This window comes from Topomyia yanbarensis, chromosome 3 (genome assembly GCF_030247195.1).
Source record: "Topomyia yanbarensis strain Yona2022 chromosome 3, ASM3024719v1, whole genome shotgun sequence".
Lineage (NCBI taxonomy): Eukaryota > Metazoa > Arthropoda > Insecta > Diptera > Culicidae > Topomyia > Topomyia yanbarensis.
This window is the reverse complement of record NC_080672.1, coordinates 165051962-165074494: the sequence shown is the minus strand read 5'-3', so window position 1 is coordinate 165074494 and position 22533 is coordinate 165051962. Positions and strand designations below refer to the sequence as shown.

At 36.0% G+C, this 22533-nt stretch overlaps 1 protein-coding gene across 1 annotated transcript in view; it reads right to left on the bottom strand.

The window, feature by feature from the left end:
* Positions 1-2309: 2309 nt before the first annotated feature.
* LOC131693041 (regulator of hypoxia-inducible factor 1-like) overlaps positions 2310-22533 on the bottom strand; it is a 44665-nt gene continuing 24441 nt past the window's right edge. Inside the window, exons 3-12 of the mRNA XM_058980514.1 lie at positions 14623-14845; positions 14460-14555; positions 14031-14394; positions 13117-13273; positions 12957-13036; positions 3356-3469; positions 3129-3279; positions 2736-3065; positions 2536-2658; positions 2310-2428 (exon numbers count right to left, since the gene is read on the bottom strand). Coding sequence (XP_058836497.1) covers positions 2354-2428; positions 2536-2658; positions 2736-3065; positions 3129-3279; positions 3356-3469; positions 12957-13036; positions 13117-13273; positions 14031-14394; positions 14460-14555; positions 14623-14845 — 1713 coding nt within the window. The 3' untranslated portion in view covers positions 2310-2353. The remainder of the gene's footprint in view (positions 2429-2535; positions 2659-2735; positions 3066-3128; positions 3280-3355; positions 3470-12956; positions 13037-13116; positions 13274-14030; positions 14395-14459; positions 14556-14622; positions 14846-22533) is intronic.

Sequence of the window (22533 nt, the reverse complement as noted above, 5' to 3'; positions counted from 1 at the left end):
TGATTATGTGTACGATTGGATGAGAATAACGTACCTGAATACAAATAAGTATGCTAGTAATGCTTCAGAGGTATGATGTGATGACGCACATAAAATAAAAAATTGAGAATCATGCCGGACTAGAAACTTATTTAGATACCCTAAGATTGTAAGTGTAAGTGATGACGCGGGAGAACTGTGGTCAACAATCTGTATATTTTGATTTTGACTATATCTCAAACGTAAATACAAAAGATTCATCTTTTTAGAGCTCATAATACAAATTAATTTAGCACAACAGTATTCCTTTTTTAATTACATTACAAGAAGGTGTTACTTTGTTAAACTATTTAACAAACTAGCAGATTTCATCGCTAAAATCCTTGAAAGAGAGCTTATTGGGTGCTATCGTATTTTATTTTACCTACGCTCATCTGTTTTCATAGGTAAATCTAAAAAACGTAAGTATAACATTTATCATTGGTTTTCTGATTCATCGATACGATATTTGTAGGAAAAATGGTGATAAGTGCTATAAAAATGTTTGTTGTGTTTATTGACCAGAAAATATTTTTCAACAACCTATTTGATCGATGTCGAATAGGGTATTTTGCTACGAGAGCATTTAAATACACGTGTGATGATTTTATCTCAAGGGTTCGCTTTGTGTCAATGTTAACGAATGTGTTAATTAGTGAATACACTGAGTGGAAGTAACAGCATACAACTGCGATGTAATGTGCTATTTAGGGGTTAGGTATATCAGCTTCAACCAATTTTTCGGCGGTATAGAGAGTGTTAGTCTATTCAGTCAATTTTCATAGAATTATTATAACATTCGAACACCATTTTCCTAAATTTTCTTGGCAAAATATTGAAAATTGGGTGTATGACAGTGAATCTTCAGAAGGCACCTTGAAGCACCATCACTCAAAATCCTGGATCAATAGTTCTGAAAATTTTTCACAGTTCACATCATTGACCAGGTAACTACGGGAGCTTGTTACACATGTTTTAATATTACGATTTTTACAATATCATGTTCACCGATTTTTTCAACAATTTTTTTTGAGATTTTGATGTACACCTCAAAACAATTTTTTAGCGAGGCACCTCCGAAGATTGGCTGTCGCTCCTTAAATTTTTGCAATGAAATCGTGATCGTGAAAATATTGTCCAATCGTGGCAATTTTATATGGAAAATGAATGGATATACTAGCACTCTTTGAATCGTCACAACAAATTTTCAAAAACTGTGACTTTTTTACCGAATTAACGGTACCCCTCTTAACAATGTTCTACAGATACCGAGTGTTCCGCACATGTCGTCATTGAAATCATCGCTGAATTTGAGAAAACTTCGCTAAGGCTAGAAGAAGAAGTAAAATAGTAACCTTTGATGAAACTATGTCATATCTTAGCTTCAGAATGTTTTTCGCGAAAAATTACGGAATAATACCAATTATGCAACAATTTCTATAGATCGTTATCATTATCATAATGTTTTGTAAATTATTGAAAGACATGAAAGTGCTCAATTATTCAAAAACTTGAAAAAAATACCTTCAAACAGAGAAGAAGCGAAGCGCTTCAGTGTCAGTGTGGGAGTAAATGTAGCACAACCGCTTGGCAGAATTCACCACTGTAGTGACTGAAACAAAATTCCGGGACCTATACAAAGGAAAACCGAATTGTTCTTCGCAAAGTTCTTCAAGTGAACGATCTTTTCATGCAAAGCTATTCCACGTAAACAAAATGTACCAAACAACGGGTATAAGTGTAATTAATAATTGAATTTATAATTTGTTTATAGATATTTCAACTATTTAATATTTATTCGTTATATGTAAGTTTCCATCATTCATTTATTTATTTATATTTTATTTATTTTACCTCATCTATTCCCTTCAACAGTTTCCCCACATCACAAAAAAACATAGAGAAATGTTAAAATATATTGTTCAGACATGAAACGATATAAATCCTCACTCTTACCAATACGCCGTCAATAGAGAGCGTCTGGTAAATGGTAATTTCTTATATGACCCAGCCTCAGCTAATAATACTGTACATCTGTTTTCTACATTACGTTGTATTGAATAAAACTGATAAGTAATAATGATAATACATAAAGTGACACATTAAGCCAACACTGAATTGATATCGTACTAATTATGAATCCAAATAAAACTCAACTCAAACTAACAAAAGCAATATCGATGGCGCGTTAATCTGGACAATTAATCTTAACTAAACTAGCTGCTCAAATGTCACTCACTACCGCACTCCAAAAAGACACGGGTTTCTTTCATTGATAAAAGGCGATCGTATACCTGTTTTACCGTGCCGTTTATTGTACAATAAATACCACCGGCTACCTTATGATTTGGTGCTCCATAGTTTTATCCGTAGATTGACAGTCCGCTCGCTTCTTTGAAACGGTTGAGATCTGACAAAACAAAAGGAAAACAAACAGAAATGTATAAAAGAATGGAAGATGGATACAACTTGTCTTGTGTTGCGGTTTCCATAATCGACACCAATTATTTCTCTTACCGGGTGTGGCAGCTTTGGCTCAAGTAGCTCCTTAAACAATGTCATGAATGGCACCTCAACGCAGACGTGCAGTAGCAAACCTGTGAGAAGTGTAATGAACAGAACGACCGACGTAAAAAATATCTGCAAAATACAAAGGGAGCAGTTGTCCAAAGTCAATAGGTTTAGATAAAGTTTCCATCGAATGACTAGAGACGAACCATGTTGAATGCGTTATGCATCAGTGGGGTTGTGACATTACGATAGATCAGGTAAATCACGGTGTACTGAACAACGTAGACGCAATAGCTTATCTTGGCTGCCACAAGCATTATGGGATGCTGAAGGAATGAGGCAAAAAGACACTCCGGCCGGAAACTTAGGAACAGCAGCAGGAACGTGAACAAGATGCCCCAGGAGCTTTTCAGGAGAGAACCGAAGACTGCTGTTAGAAGATAGGGTTCTTCCAGTTGCTCACGAGGTAACATAACAGTCATCGCGTTCATGGCCACGAAGAAGAAAGCCGCGAGGAAGAACATTGCTTTAAAGCTCTAAAAAACATTAACGTCGGTGTAATTGACCATCAAATTATAATGGATAGATCTGGGCGTTACCTGAGACGATTCAATTTTTTTGCCGCTTTCAACAAGTTTGTGATAAACCAGTCCCATTATCATCCCGAAAAAATAATTTCCTGCGTTACTTTCGAATGTTACATAGATGTTTATGTAGTATCCCAGCTCCCGAATCTCATTCGCTATGTATCTAAGGAAAAGAAAATTAAATTAAATTCATGTAATAACTTTTTTAAATTTCAGAATTGACAATAGTCCATATTTACCTGGATAGAACTAGTACCGTTGCATCTAAATTATACACGTAAATTATCACAGCTGGGACGACAAAAGCAAACGCAATCATTGTGTAGATTATAGATTGAGTTATTTTTGGAAATCTGAAATGGTAAATAGTTGTATAGTACGTTGAACCGAGACAGTTGGATATCAAACAACAATAAACGAGGTTTAGCCGCTCGAATTGGATCTTCAAGCCATGCACTGTTTGTGGTCTTTCCGATACAGCTGAAGTCAATGGCAGTAGTAGAACTTTTGTAGGTAAATTGATTATTATTTTTTTATTAAATTAAAATAACAGGGCTATACCTTCTATTCAATCACCTCAATCCATATCCAAAGAAGAATTTATACTACATCTGTATTGTAATAATAACAAAATTTGAATTTGTCTGCATTCAATAAAAAAATTTGTTTTGATAATTTTTGTGCGTTCAAACATTTAAAGCATTCTTGACTTATAATATCTGGATGCGCTACAAATTGACACATTGAAAAGCATAATAACTAATTGTGCATAGCTTTTCAATGTATCAATTTGTATTTGTAGATCGAGTAAACGCACAAAAATATCAAAACAAATTTTTATCATTGAATGCCGACAAATACAAATTTTGTTATCCAATTGAGAATTTCAGACAACATTTTTAATTAAAATGTAACAATCAGTGCTGAGTGCAAATGAATGTTTATAGTAATCTGGTGACATTAATTTGTTGAGGAAAAATGGCCTACAACAAAAACTTGTTTTCCGTTTAGATATTTTAACAAATCTGAATATGTATATCGCTCTAGTATTTTTACAATATGTACTAAATCTGTAGTTATACTGAAAAACATTTATAATGCAGATAAATCTGATTAAATAGCACCTTTGCTGCTATTTTTTGTTAGAGTAACTCTTGTAACTGAATCCTTACATTGTCAAGTAAGACCGATAGTGTTAAACTAGCACTTGTTAAAATTTTCGTGAAAATTATTTGAAAATCGCTTCAAATTTTGTGGAATAGTAACATTTGATATGTTAAGCTTTACTAATTAAATGTATGTATGTATGTAGTAGGAAGCCACCATCAGTTCAAGGCATTACCAGTGGATGCGGGTAGACTTACAGTAGACAGAATTTGTTTATCAGGTAACCTTCATACTATTACTGTTACCGAAGGGCCAAAATAGGGTTAAGCGAACACGTAAACAGAGGCGTTTACGCGCATTCCGCGGGAAATAGAGAATCTCCTTCCAGTAATAACATCCAGCCACATAATAAAGAATTTCGCAGTACCAGCTTAAACCCGCCTGATGGTTTGTTTGTTAGAAAGGCGCGTCTCACTCATTTCTGACCTTTAGGATGAAACGGGAGGTTTCCTCCAAGTGATTCAGGTTGGCAATCCACTCCATCATCCAGTCATCCAATCGTAAGGTACCCTGATGCTACCCATCCCGTCCCGCATATGATATTTAGTTGATTTCTTACATAACATAATTGTATTGTCATGAATATAAGCTTGAAGTGTAGTAATTATGTACACATATTGAATAGATTGATTGAAATGAAAAATGAATGCAATAATTATATTGTACATATATTTGGGAAATCTGGAAACTCATTTAATCACCAATATCATGAATATAATGTATTTGGTAAGAGTCTTAAATATTACACCATAATTGAAATTTAGTAATGTTAAGCAGCTTATGACTGTAGATACCAATCCCTTCTCGATGAGTGTAGATGCAGAGCTCCTCTCTGTGGTTTTTCGGTTATTCAACTAAAGTAGCTACTAAAGCTTACTTCTGTCCGTCGCTACGAAGAGACTTCCGCAATTTCATGTCGCGCCCTCCTCTTATTTCTATTTGTGATCTGTAATTCAAACCGATCAGACATTCATTTGTCGCGTATTTTCTACGTCAACCCTTACCTTCTGCACAGTACGACTCTATTTTACGTAACTGGTACGTTGCGCATCTAAGAACCAAAATTATTAATTTATGAAAAGTCATATGCTGCATTAAAAGGATAACGATGATGCTAATGATAGTACCAATAATAATCTAAATAACATTAACAATGAGTTATGAAAATTTGATAATCTGAGATGACATGATGATACAATAATTTAAACGCTAAATTAATATTTTATTATATAGTACTAAAATTATGTGACAAAAGAAATAACCTAATTATATTAAAATTGAAAATATGGCATGTTATCGCTGCCATATATCAATATAATAGTGCAGTAAATAATTAAATAGTAGTATGATAATATCCTAATAATATGAATGTCTGACAAAACGCGTTCGCGTTCAGTTTAACATGATAATATCTTAATATGATAATAATGCGATATATTAATAATATGAAAATATACTAGAACGATAAGTGAATGTCTATTACATTATTATTATGCTAATAATGTAGTGATAAATTATTATATGCCAGAATAATGAATACATGATATGGCAACATATAATAAGATTTATGATATTATGGTGCGATGATGAGATAATATGGTGTAGTTATATGATATGGTGGGATTATTATATAATGTTATGCTACTACAATATGCCTACATGGTGATGTGACACTCCAATGCTATAGTGTATAATGATATGACAATACGCATACTACGTTCATACTTTCATCCTTATGTGAACGCAGTATAATACTATAGAAAAATATGATGGTATACTATGATAATATTCCTATTTGCTAAAATGAAATGGTAGTATGGTATGCTTATATAATATTACAATAATGTAGTCATGTGTTAATATGATAGTGTAACAATCAGGTTTATGGTGAAACGATAATATGCTAGCCTGATAATATGATAGTATGTTAATGCAGTAGTGTGATAATGTGTTAGAATGGATTTCTAGTATGCTCTAAAATAGTATAATATAAAAATGATCTGATAAAATTATATTACGAAAGGATATGATAATGTGCAATGGCCTTATTCTATGAAAATAAGAGAGAATGATTTGGTGTAATAATATAATAATAACATATTATTATTATTATAAGATATGCTGAGAAGATAATATAATATGGAGATATGATATGCTAACAGGTTGATCCGATTCTATGATACAAAGATTATGTGATGTGGTGAGATGATATGGCAAAATGGTAATATTACATTAGCATGCTATGATAAATGATAATACGATAGTTTGCTATGATAATATGGGGTGTGATATGGCAGTATAGTATGATGAGATGATACTAGTACAATATGCTGATGTGGTAGTGGTATGATATGGTGATTGGTTAATATTATATACGATAATATGTTGTTATGATAATACGGTACTCTGATAGAAGATATTTGCTATTAATATGGCACTATCGTACTGTAATAATTTAGTAACATATTGTACAATGCTGTAAGAGTAATGGGTTAGTATACCAATATTAAAATATTGTGTAGATTGTTTTTCTTTAAATAGTTACAATTTTAGTCAATTGTACTACTCGGTGAGCCAGCCTCGAGACATTTTCGCGATTAAAATCAATTTTGTCTATATTTTCTAAACTACCTTGCTGCGTAATCACTCCTATTCCTAACGTTCTCGCTCACTCTCGCCTATTATTTGCTATATTTCTTCTCCTGTTAGTTATTATCCCGATATGCAACTGATTTATCTATGCCTAAATGCGGGGTATAAAAATTCATTAATTTATCATTTATATGATTTACAGATTGATTGAATAATTTGGTTGGATGGGTTTGTTGAGGCATCTCGACTCATGAACTTCACACTCTCTTCAATTTGTCTTGTACCTTTGTTCGTTACTTAGTCCTTACCGTCGTACTCCTCCTCACCATCTGATATTTCACTGCTATCGTGGGTGTATATTTCTTCTGCTCTTTTCTTTAACTTCGTCTTATCTTTAGTTAATTCATCCCATTCTTCCTCTGTTATGTTACTATATCTTCTCATGTCCTGCATCAACGAATCTTTCCAAGTAAAGCTTGGCCGTCCTTCCTTCTTTTTCTTAAACTGAAACTTATAAGCCAATTTTAGTGGATGTCCTGATTCTCTTCTTTTTATATGTCCATAATAGTTGATTCTGCTCACTCTTGCTCTTCTATTTATTGTTTTTCCTCTGAGTTGTTTCCTTACACAAAAGCTTTCGTTTTCAACGTTCCTACAGTTGTTCCAAATGTCTTTTAGTATCATTTTCTCGTATCTTCCTAGTTGTTGTCTACTCCTTTTGGTAAGTACTGCAACTTTGGTTCCGTATAGTATGGCTGGTGCAATCACAGTATTGTATATCAAGCGTCCTATTTCCCACGATGGTTTGAACTTTTTGCAAAATGCAATTACTAATTTTGCGGCTTTTACTGCATTTAAACATCTTTGCTTTGTTGTTGCCGGTCTATTCAGTGTTCTGGTTAGCCATATTCCCAAATACCTGATTGATTCGCATACTTCAAATTTTTTCCCATTCAAGGTAATTGAGTCTGGTGGAGTGCCTGTAGTGTTTGGTGCTCTTATTAGTACCTGGCTTTTCTCATTGTTTATTTCTAGGCCAACCTCGCCTAGGCACTGTTCGATAGTATTTATGATCCTTTCCAATTCCTCCTGATTTCTTGCCAAAATTAGAAGATCATCCGCGAATGCCAGTATGAATGGAATCTTAATAGATCCTATATCAATCAGGTTTACTTCGGGTAGTTTTTGGCTCACCTTCTTTAACACGCTTTGCATTATAATGTTAAATAAAAATGGCGACAAGGGGCAACCTTGCTTTATACTCTTGCCTCGTTCATATTCCCCTGATAGTTGGTCCTGCCACCTCACTCTTGTTCTCTCCTCTAATACACATCTAAGAACTCTATCAATTATATGTGTCGGTACTTTCATTTCTTCTAATATTTCCTTCAATTTATCTAATTTGATGTTGTCGTATGCTTTCCTTATGTCCAAAGCTGCTACGTATAATGGAATTCCTCCGTTCCAAAATTCCTCCAGCATCCTTCTCACCATGAAGCTTTACTAATTAAAGAGCATATTTTCTTTTTTATTTTGACCCAGCTTGCGTAAAAAGGTTTACGAGCACAGGAGTATCATTCAAATAGTAATCCCAATACTAATTAGTGTACTTTGTTTATTTTTGATTATAGAGTTTTTAAAGGTGACGTAAAACCGACTGAGTAATTAACGAAAGAGAAAGTAAACAAAGAGCGGTTATGATTACGTTGATTTCAAAAATCTCACGAAAATTAACACTTGGGAAATTTGCCATGTTCCTAATTAATGTCACATCAATTTCTCCTTTATCTTATTTGAAAGGTGCCACGTTCCTATCGGCTACTAGGGATCATCCATAAATGACGTAGCATTATATGGGGGAGGGGGGAGTTTTGTATTTTGTGATGATGTGTGACGACAGGGGGTAGGGGGTCATGTCATGCTACGTAGCTTTTTTAAAGGGGAATAACTAACATAGTTTTTAATTTTTTTTAAATTTACGGTGACAAGGGGGGGGGGAGAATTACTGTCAAGCTACGTAATTACCAGGGGGGGTATTTAGAGGTTTGTGACGAAATGCTACGATGGGGGAGGGGGGTGTTAAAAATCACTCAAAAAATGCTACGTCATTTATGGATCGTCCCCTATTGAATTTCAATAATTTTGAATATTGCGAATAATGTAGACAGGTGAAATTTTTCCAAAATGTTAACACAACGGTGTAAATTGATAGTTTTAGATCACTAACAGTCTCTCGAAATATCTTTGGCCACCATCGACGATTCCGAAAACCCTGGCGGAAGTATCCAAATTCAGAATAACAGTCCCATCGGTTGCTCAGAAATGGTTAGAACGATTTGAACAGGCTCAGTCTGTGAGGTGCTGCATTCCTGTGAAATGGTATTAAATCTAGATCAACATGAGGAAAGGGCGGAAGTCCAAATGAGAGTCTCTCTTTGTTTACTCTCTCTGCCGTCAATAGCTCTACGTTTGCTACTTAAATACTAAAAAAAATATCGGTTATTTCGGTATTTTTGTTCAAAAAATGTTTCATTATAGAGGTTTCTAAACGCTTTAAAACATTTTTAATTTGCTAGTGTTTAACAGTTAGGTCCCAATCACAGTAAGCTCCTCTGTTTTGTGATACTTTAATGTTTTTAAAGCAGAGGACTACAGATCGATATAACAACCCAAAAAATCTTTCATGTAAAACAGGGCATATCAAATTATGCTGGAATAGAATGGAAAGGGATGGAAATATGTTAGATAATATCTTTCAATTCCATATTCACACATACTTCATTTTGTATTAATTTTTTTTCGTTATACCGTGCTAACCTAAAAAGCTCGAAACTATTATGGATTGTACAATTTTAATCCGGAAAAGTCGCTACATTGAATATTCCATCTAAGAACGATGCCGCGATGGGTTAAGTTGAAAACAAATCGGAAAGTAAAGCAAATAAACGCTGGATATTAAGATGAGGTGAAATTGGATGCTCAAACGTTTTCACAAACTGAATAAAACTATTCAAATGGGAATTTTGCATACCGGTGACAAATTTGACCTGGATAAACCTGATCTATAGCAAATCTACAATGTATTTGATGCGCTGGAATCTGTTCAACTATTGAACATCACTTTCGCTACATTTTGAAGCATTTGGATAAGCAGAAAACAGAAACTTCAGGTCTGATTTTCAAAGCACTTGTTCGTCAAGTCTCAGAACTCTGATCGTATCTAGCTAACTTGAATACTTTTTGGGCCAATAAGCGATTTAGTCAATATGACGACATGTCCACTTTTCTGGATACGATGCAAAAAAAACCTTCCGATTCACATCAAGGATACTTAAGTAACGTGTATTGGACAATTATTTTGATAGTAGAGTATGAATTTACACCAAACCAAGTTGAATATGACTGCTTTTTAAATAATCTCTCGTTATTCCTATTTATTTTATAATTACCGGTTTCACCGGGTTTTTTCATTTCCAATACCGAAAATACCAGCTTTTTAAATGCCTCGGTTTTCCCAACCCTAGTTGCAGGTTGTGGAGTGCGGTCACATAGAAAATTGCGATTCAAACCGATACCGCGATGAATACAAAAAGGATTTTTTTTTGCTAAAATGGATGTCAAACAACTTGCTAAGTAACTGACGGCCCATCGAAGACTAGTTGACCGCATTGACCACCATAGACGGTTCGTGAAGTGCCCGGGAAAAGTGGCCATCTTTCAAAATTAACAAACTCACATCAGTTTCTCGGTATTGGGCCGATTTTCACAAACCTAGTCTCAAATTAAAGGTATACCCCACATACATTCTTAAAATTTCATACGGATAGGTTATATAATTCCGGAAATATAGAATGAATCGTACGGGGCACCGTGTCACAACGCCCAAGGTCACGTCCAAAGAGTGGTGCGTCCCAACGTCCCGGACATTATGACGCACCAGGGTCATATAGGTCATAATATCCCGGATTTGATGACGGACATGTATTTTCGGATATTATGACGCACCCTTTGAACGTCATAATATCCCGGACGTTATGACGCACTTTCTATTTCGGATCTTTTGTTGCAGTCGATATCCTGGATACTGTGACGCACTTTCGGATATTGTGATGCATAAGAACTGTGTCATAATGTCTCAGGTCATACCGTCCCAAAATTCTGTGCGTCATAATGTCATTGAACATTGTGACGCACAAGGGTTGCATCATAAAGTCCCCAAAGTTTTCGTGCTCAAAATTAATAGCGTCTAAACCGTTGACTTTAGAGGTATAGTTTGTCCGGATAAGTTTATGTTCTTATGATAGCGCATCCACAGGAGTATACCGTTCAGTGAATAATTCACCTATAAGTGATATACGAAATTGATTTTCCGAACTAATTAAGATAGAGAGTTTGTGTCTTAGCAAATGTTACTACAAAAGAAATTGCTGAAGACACCATATATTTAGCTTCAATAGTTTACGAGTTATGGAACATATTATATGGAAGACCCCTTAAAATTAGTTTTTTCATGATAACTTTTTTAGACATTTTCCTATCTTCTTAGAATTTTCCATAAAGTTGTTTGCGGTATCGAAACACATATTTTTGCCGAACATAGTTAATTCCTATCTGTTTAATTTAAAAAATTTATTCCAAATTTTACAATATTTTTGGGGTAACTTCCACCTTAAATAACTCGTTAAGGAGCAAAAAGGATCAAACAACATCATAACATACTGAAAGTATTAGCTTTTTACTTTTATATAGTCGCCCGATTGTTAGTCGACACGATTCTCTCCGAGTGTTATGTTCAAAACAATATCCCATCGCAGTGGTATAAAATTAAATATTCAAGCGCACTTGTCAAGTCTCAAGTTAATCTATGGTCTCAAATGACTTAGCTTTAAGGGCGAATTGCATTTAAAGTTTGTATGGAAATTAATATGGGAAACACCACTTGTTTGCATCTTTGCACGTTCAGATTGCATTTCACTAAAATTGAAAAAAAAAAACAATTTTATAAAACGTTAGTCCAGAATGTGGTTAGAAACTTTGCCGAAAATTATATTTTGCTGTCTTTGTCAAGACTGCAAATAGACCACCAACATCTTCGTTTCAATCCTAAATAAATATCTCACCACAGAGACTTGGCGTCTCAGAAAAAAATTTCAGGATGATTTTCTGAGTTACATAAATGAAATCAAGAATCCCGACGAAAACGAATTTTTGAAAAATCAATTGGCCCATTTTTGAGACCAATCCTTGTCCCGCAAGACATAACTGCTTCACATTTGAACCAAATCGGATAACTCTAGCTACACTGGACCAAAGTTCTTGAAGTTTACATGGGATTTTTAAATAATGCACATGAAGGTTTTTCACCAATAAGCCGGTTCTGTATGCGTCAGATTATCACTGCAAGTGAAAATAAGAAAGATTAGGTTTCGTTAGGAGAAGTTATACTTTTAACGAAGTAATGTCTGAGTCTGTTTTGCAATTACCACGATCATTATATTCTTTGGATGAATTTTAGCAAATAATATGAGTAATTATTGGCTCAAATCAAGTTCGAGGGAATTGAGCTGTGTTTCACCGCGATGCACAGTTAGACTTCATGCAAAACTGACTCAGACATCACTTCGTTAAATTTTAACTGATTTGCAGTCTTTGGCATTAGACAATCAGATTGACTCACTTATTCACGCACTGGTATTTCTAAGGCATACAGTATCACCTAGCGGTGAAAATTCAATCTAATCGGTTTTCTCCATGTAAACTGTCAAATATCCCATACAAACTTCAAGCATAATTCGGTAATTAGAATTTGATTTATTTGATTTGATTTGATTCAAATTTGGAGCAGACACTCCTGGTGAGATTATAAATCGATTCAGAGGTGGTCTAATGGGAATTATTTTTTTGCTTGTCACACTGATGACATACAGTATACAGAACGTGTAACTTAAACTCCAGACAACCAACTTCAGTGTTTAGTAAGACTACGAGGCCTGGTAAAAGTTGAACAAAGTAAATGACGAGATACCAAATACCACGTCTATAAAACTAAAGAGAAAAATACTAATGGAGCATGGCACCTACTTCCAAATCACCATCATTATCGTTGATCCTGCCAGAAATAGCTGAAAGTCAGCACCCAAATACCAGGTAAATTGCGCACACTAGAAAATCATAAACAAAAAGTTAGCAGTTGAGCATTCAATAGGCAAAAAATTCCCGGCAGAAACAAAAACAATCGTACCGGCTCATTGGGGTTAATGTAGTTGTTTACAAACAGCATATTTGTCCACCAATTATCTCGACAGTAATCCTTGTATCGGTACGCGATCGGTCCATCGCTCATTCGCTGATACCAGGATGCTTGGAAGAAAATCACAATCGCGTACACCGGAAGAATTCTGCAAAAGATAAATATATTAGTGATTTGGCATAGCATTCGAGGCTTGTTTAATGATCTGATTCATGAGTGTTTGTAAATATTTTGTTGCTGGGTGTTTGAATGCGACGAACGAAGCATCTGTTAAAAAAACTGTAAATCAAGCGCAATATACTGAGAAGATAATTATTAGGAGCGGCTTGGTGGTTTAATCTCGTGAATATTACCGACCCATCTTTTTTATTCAAAATGGTTATTTGTGGTTGTTTTTGCTTGTGCAAAATTAATCGGCCAATTTAATTTTTTATTACCATTGAATATATGATTCTGTTCGTCGTATCCCCGATGAAAGTACGTGTGTTGTAAGAAATAACTATATCAACTTTGTATAGAGAAAATTAGTTTTTTGTTGTGTTTTGTAGAGGTTGTAACCTTATGGCTATTTGTCTCTCTTGTCCGGTTAGGAAATCCCTTTTAGAAAAATTCGAATCTCATGTGCGGTGTTTGGAATCAAACCCAGATGAGCTGTCACAAGTCAATTGATTTACCATCTAGGTGATGCCTAATTCTCACAAGATATTAGTATAATCACCGTAACAATAATCAACCTAGAGCTCCAAATATTGTCTTCTACCTGAATTGGTCTAGACGTGTAGTTTCGAAACAGAAATTCCATGGCATTAAAACAGCTAGCAGCGAATTATGTCACATATCCAATAATTATTCACTAATATGTTTTTATTCTGTAGCAAACCCCAGCAAATGTCTAATTTGCTTACCGTATCAATCGATTTATGATTTTGCTCCATAAATACGATAGATTGAACTTCGCGTGAGCTTTGATATGATCCATAAAGTTGACCGCTAGCACCACTCCGCCAATGATGAAGAATATCTGCACTGTGTACGTATTTCCGGCGAGGGCAATTGGGAACCACCAGCTGACAAACTGTTGTTCCAGTATCTCGGGATTCTTCAGCGGAAACCGAATCATCGGAATGGTTGCATGACACAGTAGAATTACCATCATGGTCACGACACGAGCCCCATCGAGGAACAATAGATCTTGTCTGGATCTTGAACTCAGCGCGCCCAACTTGCTCAAGTTCGTTGACAACGAAAATGCCTTGACCAGCAAAGCATCTGTAGATAATATATTATTAGCAAGTACATCTGATGAGCATGGCTTTGGCCAGAAGTATGACTACCTTTTCCAGTTAAATATTTCACATCAATTATTGTAGTCGATATAACCAACGCTAAAAGGATGCCGAAAAGCGCACCGAACAGTATTTCGGGTAGCCCTACACGAGAAAATGTGTGAACTTGACAGTATTAATTGACTTATCACTCGACTAGCATGAAACGTACCGACCGGTGGGAAGTCTGCGGTTTCTGCTGACACGCAATTTGAAACGTGAGAAGTGGAATTTAGCGCATAATTTAACCACACACGTTCGGTGGAACAGCTTGAGGCACGATTTGTTCTGGTGTCATTCTCTGGGGGCCGATCGATAATGGCATTACATCGATCCACGCATATGCCCAGCTCCAGCACATCTCGTCTGTAGTGCCTCGGGTCTGCAGAATATCTCTGGAAGGAAAAAGAAAACATAGGTTGACTAATGACCGTCGATTAATTTTAAGAAGCTTCAGGATTACTCCAAGCGACTAAATTACAACGCATTAATCGTTCGAAGGTCCCGCGAGATATTGTGTACTTTTGAGATTTAAAATGATGCAGTAGATTAGTTTCACAAGTATGAACTATCAACAATAGGTTTTGGTAGGTTTTATTGTTTCCAATTAGTTTAAATACCGTCATACTTTGCGGAAGAAAAAGGATTTTTTTTATTTGAATGCAACTTCAAATTTAAAACTGTTTGATGTTTTACGTATGGTTGAAGTACCTTCAAAAACAGTGAAAAGAGCTTTTTGAAGATCACGGTTAAGCGGATAATTTGATACTTCTAGAAACGATAGCTTTTAATAATTTCGCACCAATGCAAAAATAAGATCATTGATGTACTCAACTTGCTTAACTTATCAATTACTGGTTCTTTTCAAAATGATCAAACTTGTACGCTAATGTAAATCTACTTTAAATTAAAATTAAATTTCAAACTAAGAGTAAATTTAAGAATGGTAGATCATGGAACAAAAGAATAGGACAAAACAAGAAATATGCTTCGATAAATGTGCGCACTGTTTGCCTAAAAATGTTATTAACAAAAAATACATTAATTCGATATTAGACATTCGAATGATACAGTAATTATGCATCTTTCCAGTGAATTTTAAAATGATCAATCCGGGAAAATCGAAGGACATAGTTATTTGAAGTTTTATGTCACTTTTCAAAATGTTACAAGCATACACGCCTAGGTTTCGTCTGATCTTAATTAATAAAAAATATTTGTTCAACTTTTTGGTACATGGTATTAGAAAAAATAGTATTCAAGTATGTTTTCTACAAATTTGAAATTATTTCATTAACGGAATCGAATTTTATAGCGATTTAAAGGGGTCTTCTACTCTCAAGGTTTCAAAAAATCGATTTTTATTCTTCGCTTAATTTCAATCTATATTTATCTGAGAATACGCCACAGAAAGGATTTGGTAAAAATCATATTCATTGACATGTTTCTGGGAACCGAAAGGTACCCATCTCCGGCTGTTTCTGAGATACTAAGCACGGCGCACCACCTTGGCAATTGTCTATGGAAGAATCATTGTTTAAAGAATTCACCGTTCCATTCTTGACGGTTTATGCATATGTGAGCGTCTATGAACGGTTTCTTGTTTGGGGTGGGGGGGGGGGGGTGATATTATCGTACGAAAGAAAGAATGCGTCGGACATGTTAAGAAGCGTATGGGAACGACATTACGAAAACTGAAGAAAGAATATTATCGGTGAGAAAGAAAAGGGAAAGATGACGGACAAATCAATCGGCCAGCTAACAAAATTTTATGGGCTGGCGATTCGGAGGAACTCAAATTCTGTAGAACATATGTGAAATATGTGGGCTTCCTTCGAACATCGCTCGTCATCGAACGAAAATCCCCAATACTCAAAGTGTTCACCCGGCGAGGACAGTTGGTGCAAGTTGCGTCAGGCTGAAGTAAAAGGAAATTTAGAAACTTTCTAACATGTCAGGATCTACGAAAGTTTATCATCTAATGATTTATTAGAAATATTTCTTAGGAGATCACACCCAAAACATCAATGAGTCTCTGAATATTGGAATCTGTTCCTTAGCGCCAAAACACATGCACAAATTCTGTCAGGCAGGTGGCCAATGTTGTGACTTATTTGGCAGTCAGCATCTTCAACCAAGGATTTTTATCGATTTTCTTACAAACTTTGGAGGTGATGGGAATTGCTTTGGGGACTGAAGCTGAAAGATGTGCTACTCGACTCGACAGTGAATGTATAACTCGTTCAGAGAGCAAAATGTGCAAAGCCAATATCATTTTCATGGTGAGGAAGGTGAGCTCTGCGGACCCGATATAGTAGATTATCTAGTATGTTACTACTATCGAGTTATACACCGTACTTTATCTTTAAATGCGTTTTCCCGAAAGTAGTGTTTTTAAGCGGTCAAGTAAGACATTTCATAAAAGTACTGGTCCGATTTCCATATTTTTTTCTCCAATTATTCAGAAAGCATACCGCTATGTTTGGTATAGAGGGATTTGCAAAATGTCAATTTGTTCCAATTTTATGGCCCCTAATAGGCGACGTAAATATTGGAAATTTACACAAATCGTTACATAACCTTTACAAATTATAAAATAAAAGAAATCCCTCTCGTCTAAACATAGCCAACGTGACCATTATTACAAAAAGTATGAGTTTTCTGATTACAGATTACCCAATTTGCCATAACTTTACTTAAGCGGAACCTATGCAGTTTCAACATCAATGTCATCAATAAAACTTCAAGATCGCGAATTTTTTTTTGTCTTCAAAAGTAAAATTGAAAAGTCAAAAAGTTAATAATGTGCGAAAGCTGTTATTTAAATGATGCACTGAAAAAATCACAATAGGGTTGTCTAGTAAACGTTGAAGTAAAACGTGTACATTAAAGTATTTCAGTAAAAGTTGAAATGCTTACTTCAAATGACCATATCACAGCGGTTTGATGACCGATTCTATTTTGTTTTTCATTATTAGTTTCATTAGTATAAAATAGAATAGAATAGAAGCATCATCATTATTCAGTGGATATTTTTGTATTCAAAACGATGACCTACACACAAAAAATAATGAAATTTAAACGACATGTAAATCAATACGCATGTAAACATATACAGATTGAATTAAAACCTTGATTGAAAATTACGTTAAAATCAATGCACTCAATTGGAGCATCAAAAAGCATACAATTTTATACTTTCATTCGTGTAATATTACATGTCATTCATTTTACAGCAATATGCGTGTAAAAATACATTGAAGTGCATTGGTTTTCCGTTTAAAGAAACTGTAATTTTCAATCCACGTGTAAAATTATAGTAAAATTCATTGAAGAAAGCACGACAAGTCGTGTGGATTTATGGTGGAACTTAGTTTTACATTTATATTTATGCTCCAAATATGTGCATGAAAATGAATTTAAAATTACAAAATATTTCTTTCTGTGTACCAACACAAATTTATCCATTTTGGCATGAAAACATGAACATTCTTTAGCAGTGATTTGGGTGAGGTATGCTGGTATGGACTATAGAACTGAAAAAATAACGAGAAATATTTTACTGAGTTCAAAGATATACAGCCCATTGATCTTCAAACCAATTGAAAAAGTAGTGGAACCCGGGGCTTTTCGGACCTACATAAGCAAATCACTCTTTTAGGTGGGTAGATGAGAAATAACTGATCGGTCAAAGGCCCTAATTGTTAGTTTTAAACCTCAGTTATATTTTGAAGCCATAAACATTCATTTACATCACTCCATGCCAGCGCTAGGGGACGATTTGCAAAACTACGTTTTTCATCCTTTTTCAATGTATGGGTAGTGTTGTACTACGATATGAATGTAAATAATATCGAGCGGCCCCTCGAATAACTGGTCCGCTCATCATGGGTAAAAGCTTCCGTAATTTCTCCCGAAATGCGAATGAGAGTAAGTGGTTGGTTGGAGTTCCTTGGAATGAACTGTCAGATGAGTGGTTGAGTACCCACCGGATCCAGTCGTGGTTGGAGCCGAGTTAATATTGGCGGGTGGTCGTGACGCAGGCGTCGCCCCGCTTTTGAGATAACCCTTTCTGCGACCTTTAACCGCAGAATAAGTTATAGTGGAGGGGAAACTATTTGTCTCTGGGTTTTGAAAGCCATTCGGCAGCACCCGGGATTTGGTGGTGGAAGATTGAGGTCTGGAGATATTCAAAAGAAATTGAAGCCGTATACAAAAAGGCTTCGGGGAAACTTGCGTAATTTCGTGAACGATTGCGTAGTTCCGGTTACGAAGATATGACTCATGATTTAAAGGTGGAAGAGGCAGGAGTGGTTTAGTTTTTTTTTCTCGCGCCTCGGTGTGGTTTTATAGGTAAAAGATAAAAATCGTGAGATTCTCTATATCAGTTTTGCCAGTAATTAGTTTTCCCTTCCCAGTTCTAACTCGTACAAGTTAAGTGGCTTCCCGCATATCGAAGCAGTAGTTTAGAGTCGGTATTCCCGAATTAAGGTAAGGTGCAAATGGTGGCCAGTGCAGTGCGTGCCCTAATTCCAACTTGTCGTTGGATGCGTGTTTTTCGTGCAGGTTTGAAGCTGCAGCATCCCGTCACATCGATCATCATCCGTCATCAACCGCTTCTGACCCCGCCATCTAGCTACAAAGTTCCCGATGAACCATCCGGAAGAGCGATGACCGTCAAATTCGCGCTAGCTAGGGAGCAGCGTCGTTGCCAGCATACGTCCAGTTGCTGGGCACCGACTATCGATCAACCCACGTGGGAAACATGGAGTGACCTCCATCAGGTCAGACTCTGCCAGCAAACGACCGGGCAAATCGTTTGTGGCAACCGGATCAGCATCTCCAGCGGACAGGATCCTCGAGCGACCCACGTAAAACCATGGTAGTGTGAGTACTCATTTCCTTTTTTTGACATGCGCATGATCAATTTTGTTTAAACCCGCAAATGCCGGTTCAGTGAGCTAAGTGACAGCGTTTTCGTGACAAGCTCAAAAAGCCCGGGTTCGAAACCCGATTATCAATTTTTTTGTTCGGCGGTTTTATTTTTCCCACCCCGTGAAAATCCTAGGTCAGCGATGAAATCGCTGTATTACATGCAAACCCCCGACTGTATATGCACGCACCGTAAGTTGAGCCACTCATTTTTGGATGAACACCACGTTAGGTAGTTAGATTTTTGATATGCTTTGGGAAGGGAGAGAGACAGGATAGGCAGTGACCATATTGGTTAGCGCGCTGCGAGGAAATTAGCTAGCAAGTTGGAAGGCCTGGGTTCGAGACCCGAAAGTGAAATAAATATTTTTTTTGTAAGCGAATTATGAGTTGAAGTGATTAAACAGTTTTTTTGCAGTAAACTATTTTTTGGTATTTTCTGGTATAGGTAGTTTCACGATTTTCGGTCGTTTCCGTTTTTAGCGAGCAGAGTTGACTCCTTTTTCCTTCGACTCCACCTTTCCTAAATCGGCCACGATTGGGGACCTCGTGTTTGAGTAGAACTTTGCCCGTGATGATAAAAAGCGTTAGAGCTAATCAATTATACCGGTCTGAGGCCTTCTTTGTATACTGTTGTTGATTTCTAGCGAATGTTTTCAGACTGGTAATCAAGGTACCTGAGTCCAGTTGGACCATTCTGGAGCCAGAATTCAGAAACAAATGGTACCCGCCCGTAGGAGGGGTCTCAATAGCTGGGCAAACCGACCAAGGCGAATGGTCTCCTTCGGGAGTGGCGCTGAAGCCATCCGCTAAATATTGATTTAGGCTCCGGCTCCAACTGTCTCGGGTTACAGTAGCTCGGACCTCTCTACAGGGCAATCCGAACAGTTTATTTTTTAATGGAATTATGTTTACCTACGAAATCTTGGAGAAACTCCTTAAGAAGCAAATAAAAAATAAATTGTGTTAAAAAATTAATCTGGGTAGTTATAACTGTCGATTTTCACATCATGTATTTTTTTCGCTGTGATCATGTGCGTGTGCGCCGACGTAAGCTGCCGGTGCTTGATAGAATTGACCCCGTACGCTCTTTTCGCACAAAACTGGAGAGCGTCTTGAAAATATCTGTGTCTTCACCTAAACAAAAAAAATTCCATAAACTAGGAGCCTCAAGCATTCCAAAACACTTGCCTGTTATTTTTTCACTTTTAATTGCTACTCTAAACACGATTTTGCCATTATAATGATTTTTGTTTTGAGGATTGCAAAAAAATTAAACGTGTTGTATCTCATTTCTAAAAGACTGCAGATCTGTCCAAATTAATGTTTCAGAATGGCGCTTTCACGACTATGTACGACAGTTAAAAAGTCTTAGGGTTTTCTGAGAAATCGAGGGGGTCTGAATTACCCCCACGGTCTTAGTAGCCCTGGGTCCCCCTATAATTTACAATTACTACCCACTCCAAATGCTTGCGGGTTGAGATGTTTTCTGCAGAATAGGAATACATTTAAATATTGTTTTCCAAGAAAACTAATTCCTGGGATGGAAGCTCTGTATGCACCCTTAATTTGGTTGTTTTAATGGTGAAAATATTAATTCGAGAGCAAAAGAATTGACTAGAAAACTATTCCTGCTATCAGTGAGAGCTAATTGAAATTAAGTCATATGTTGGTAGCCAAACAACAACAATAACATATTTGATACAAAATAATCCCTACGGGAACGCTATGTATGAAATGAAATGAAACTTCAATTTGATATGTATTTGATAATCATCAATTAACATTTCAATTTGATTCTGGCATCAAAATAATACGCTGTGATATTGACGTTTGATTTTAGCCGGGTTGACGAACTACTTAAGACAAACAGTCATAGCGGCCAATAACCCAATTAACACGGCAGGGTATTTAGCGATAAATTCCACAGTAGCTACTGTCTATAGTTTTGTTCAAGCTATAATATTAATCACCGCAGTTGATTGAAAATAATAGTAGAACTCGCATATTTTATACTCAATTCAGAACTTGTATCCACAGTAATACTAGAAAAAATTTAAAAAGAAACTATATGAAGTTTCACGTGTTTTGAATTTTTTCAGAAACAAACTTTTTTATTAATAATTGTCACATAGACCATAGACTACCTATAACATTGGCCAGTACTGTATATACTACCCGGCTCGAGAAAGCTGCGCCAATGACATTTCACACGGTGGCTACTTAGTAGCGACTGACGCAAATCATTGTAAAATTTTGCAAGCAGTAGGTCAAAACCATTTATAAAATCGTATTATTCTTTTGGCGTGAGCTCAAGACACGAATATAGATAACAGTCTCACTCTCGAGAAAATCGACAAGCAGCATTGAAAACGGTTTAAAATTTTTGTTAAGGCAACTTAACACTTCGAAAGTTGCAGAAATGGACGCTCAAAAGAGCAGTCGCTGGTGTTCAGAGATGAGTTCAGGTAAGTTTCAGAACGTGAACTACCGCGACCGCTGTAGGACCAAAATGAATATTTTATCTTAGCTAGTAGACGATATCATATGTAATATTTGATGTGAATATGAATGGTCCAAAAAGTGTTGGGAGCCAAAAGTGTACAATATAGAGCAATTTGTGCTAAGATGAACGCTTTATAAATGAATTGTCTAATAAGACTAATTCGTCAATAAGCCTCACCCTCTGTACCTCACTTATGCGGATAAAAAAGAACATTGATTGCAGCCTCGCCCTCAGTTACTATCAAAATTAAAATATAACGTTACGTATACGGCTTTCAAGTATCTAATGGAGTTTGTTTTGGACTAACATAATAGCATTTTTCCAAACGTGCTGCGGACTGCTGCATGAGTCAAGCAAATATCGTTCCCTTGCGGTGGAATGCTTGAAAGCGTCTGCACAGCGCACAGAGGAGTAACTAGAACAAATTCCTGGCCAATAACCAAAATCTTTTTTTTTCGATTTTCTATTTCGTTATATTTTTTTACATACCTAAATTCCTACTGAATAACGTGGCCAAATTAGGAGTATGTCAAAAATTGTTAAAGAATTTTTGCTTGGATGCAAAGTGGTGATATTTTAAGGGTTTTTTAGTCATTTTAATTATATATCTAGCAATATCGCTTTCTAGTGATGATGACTGTATGA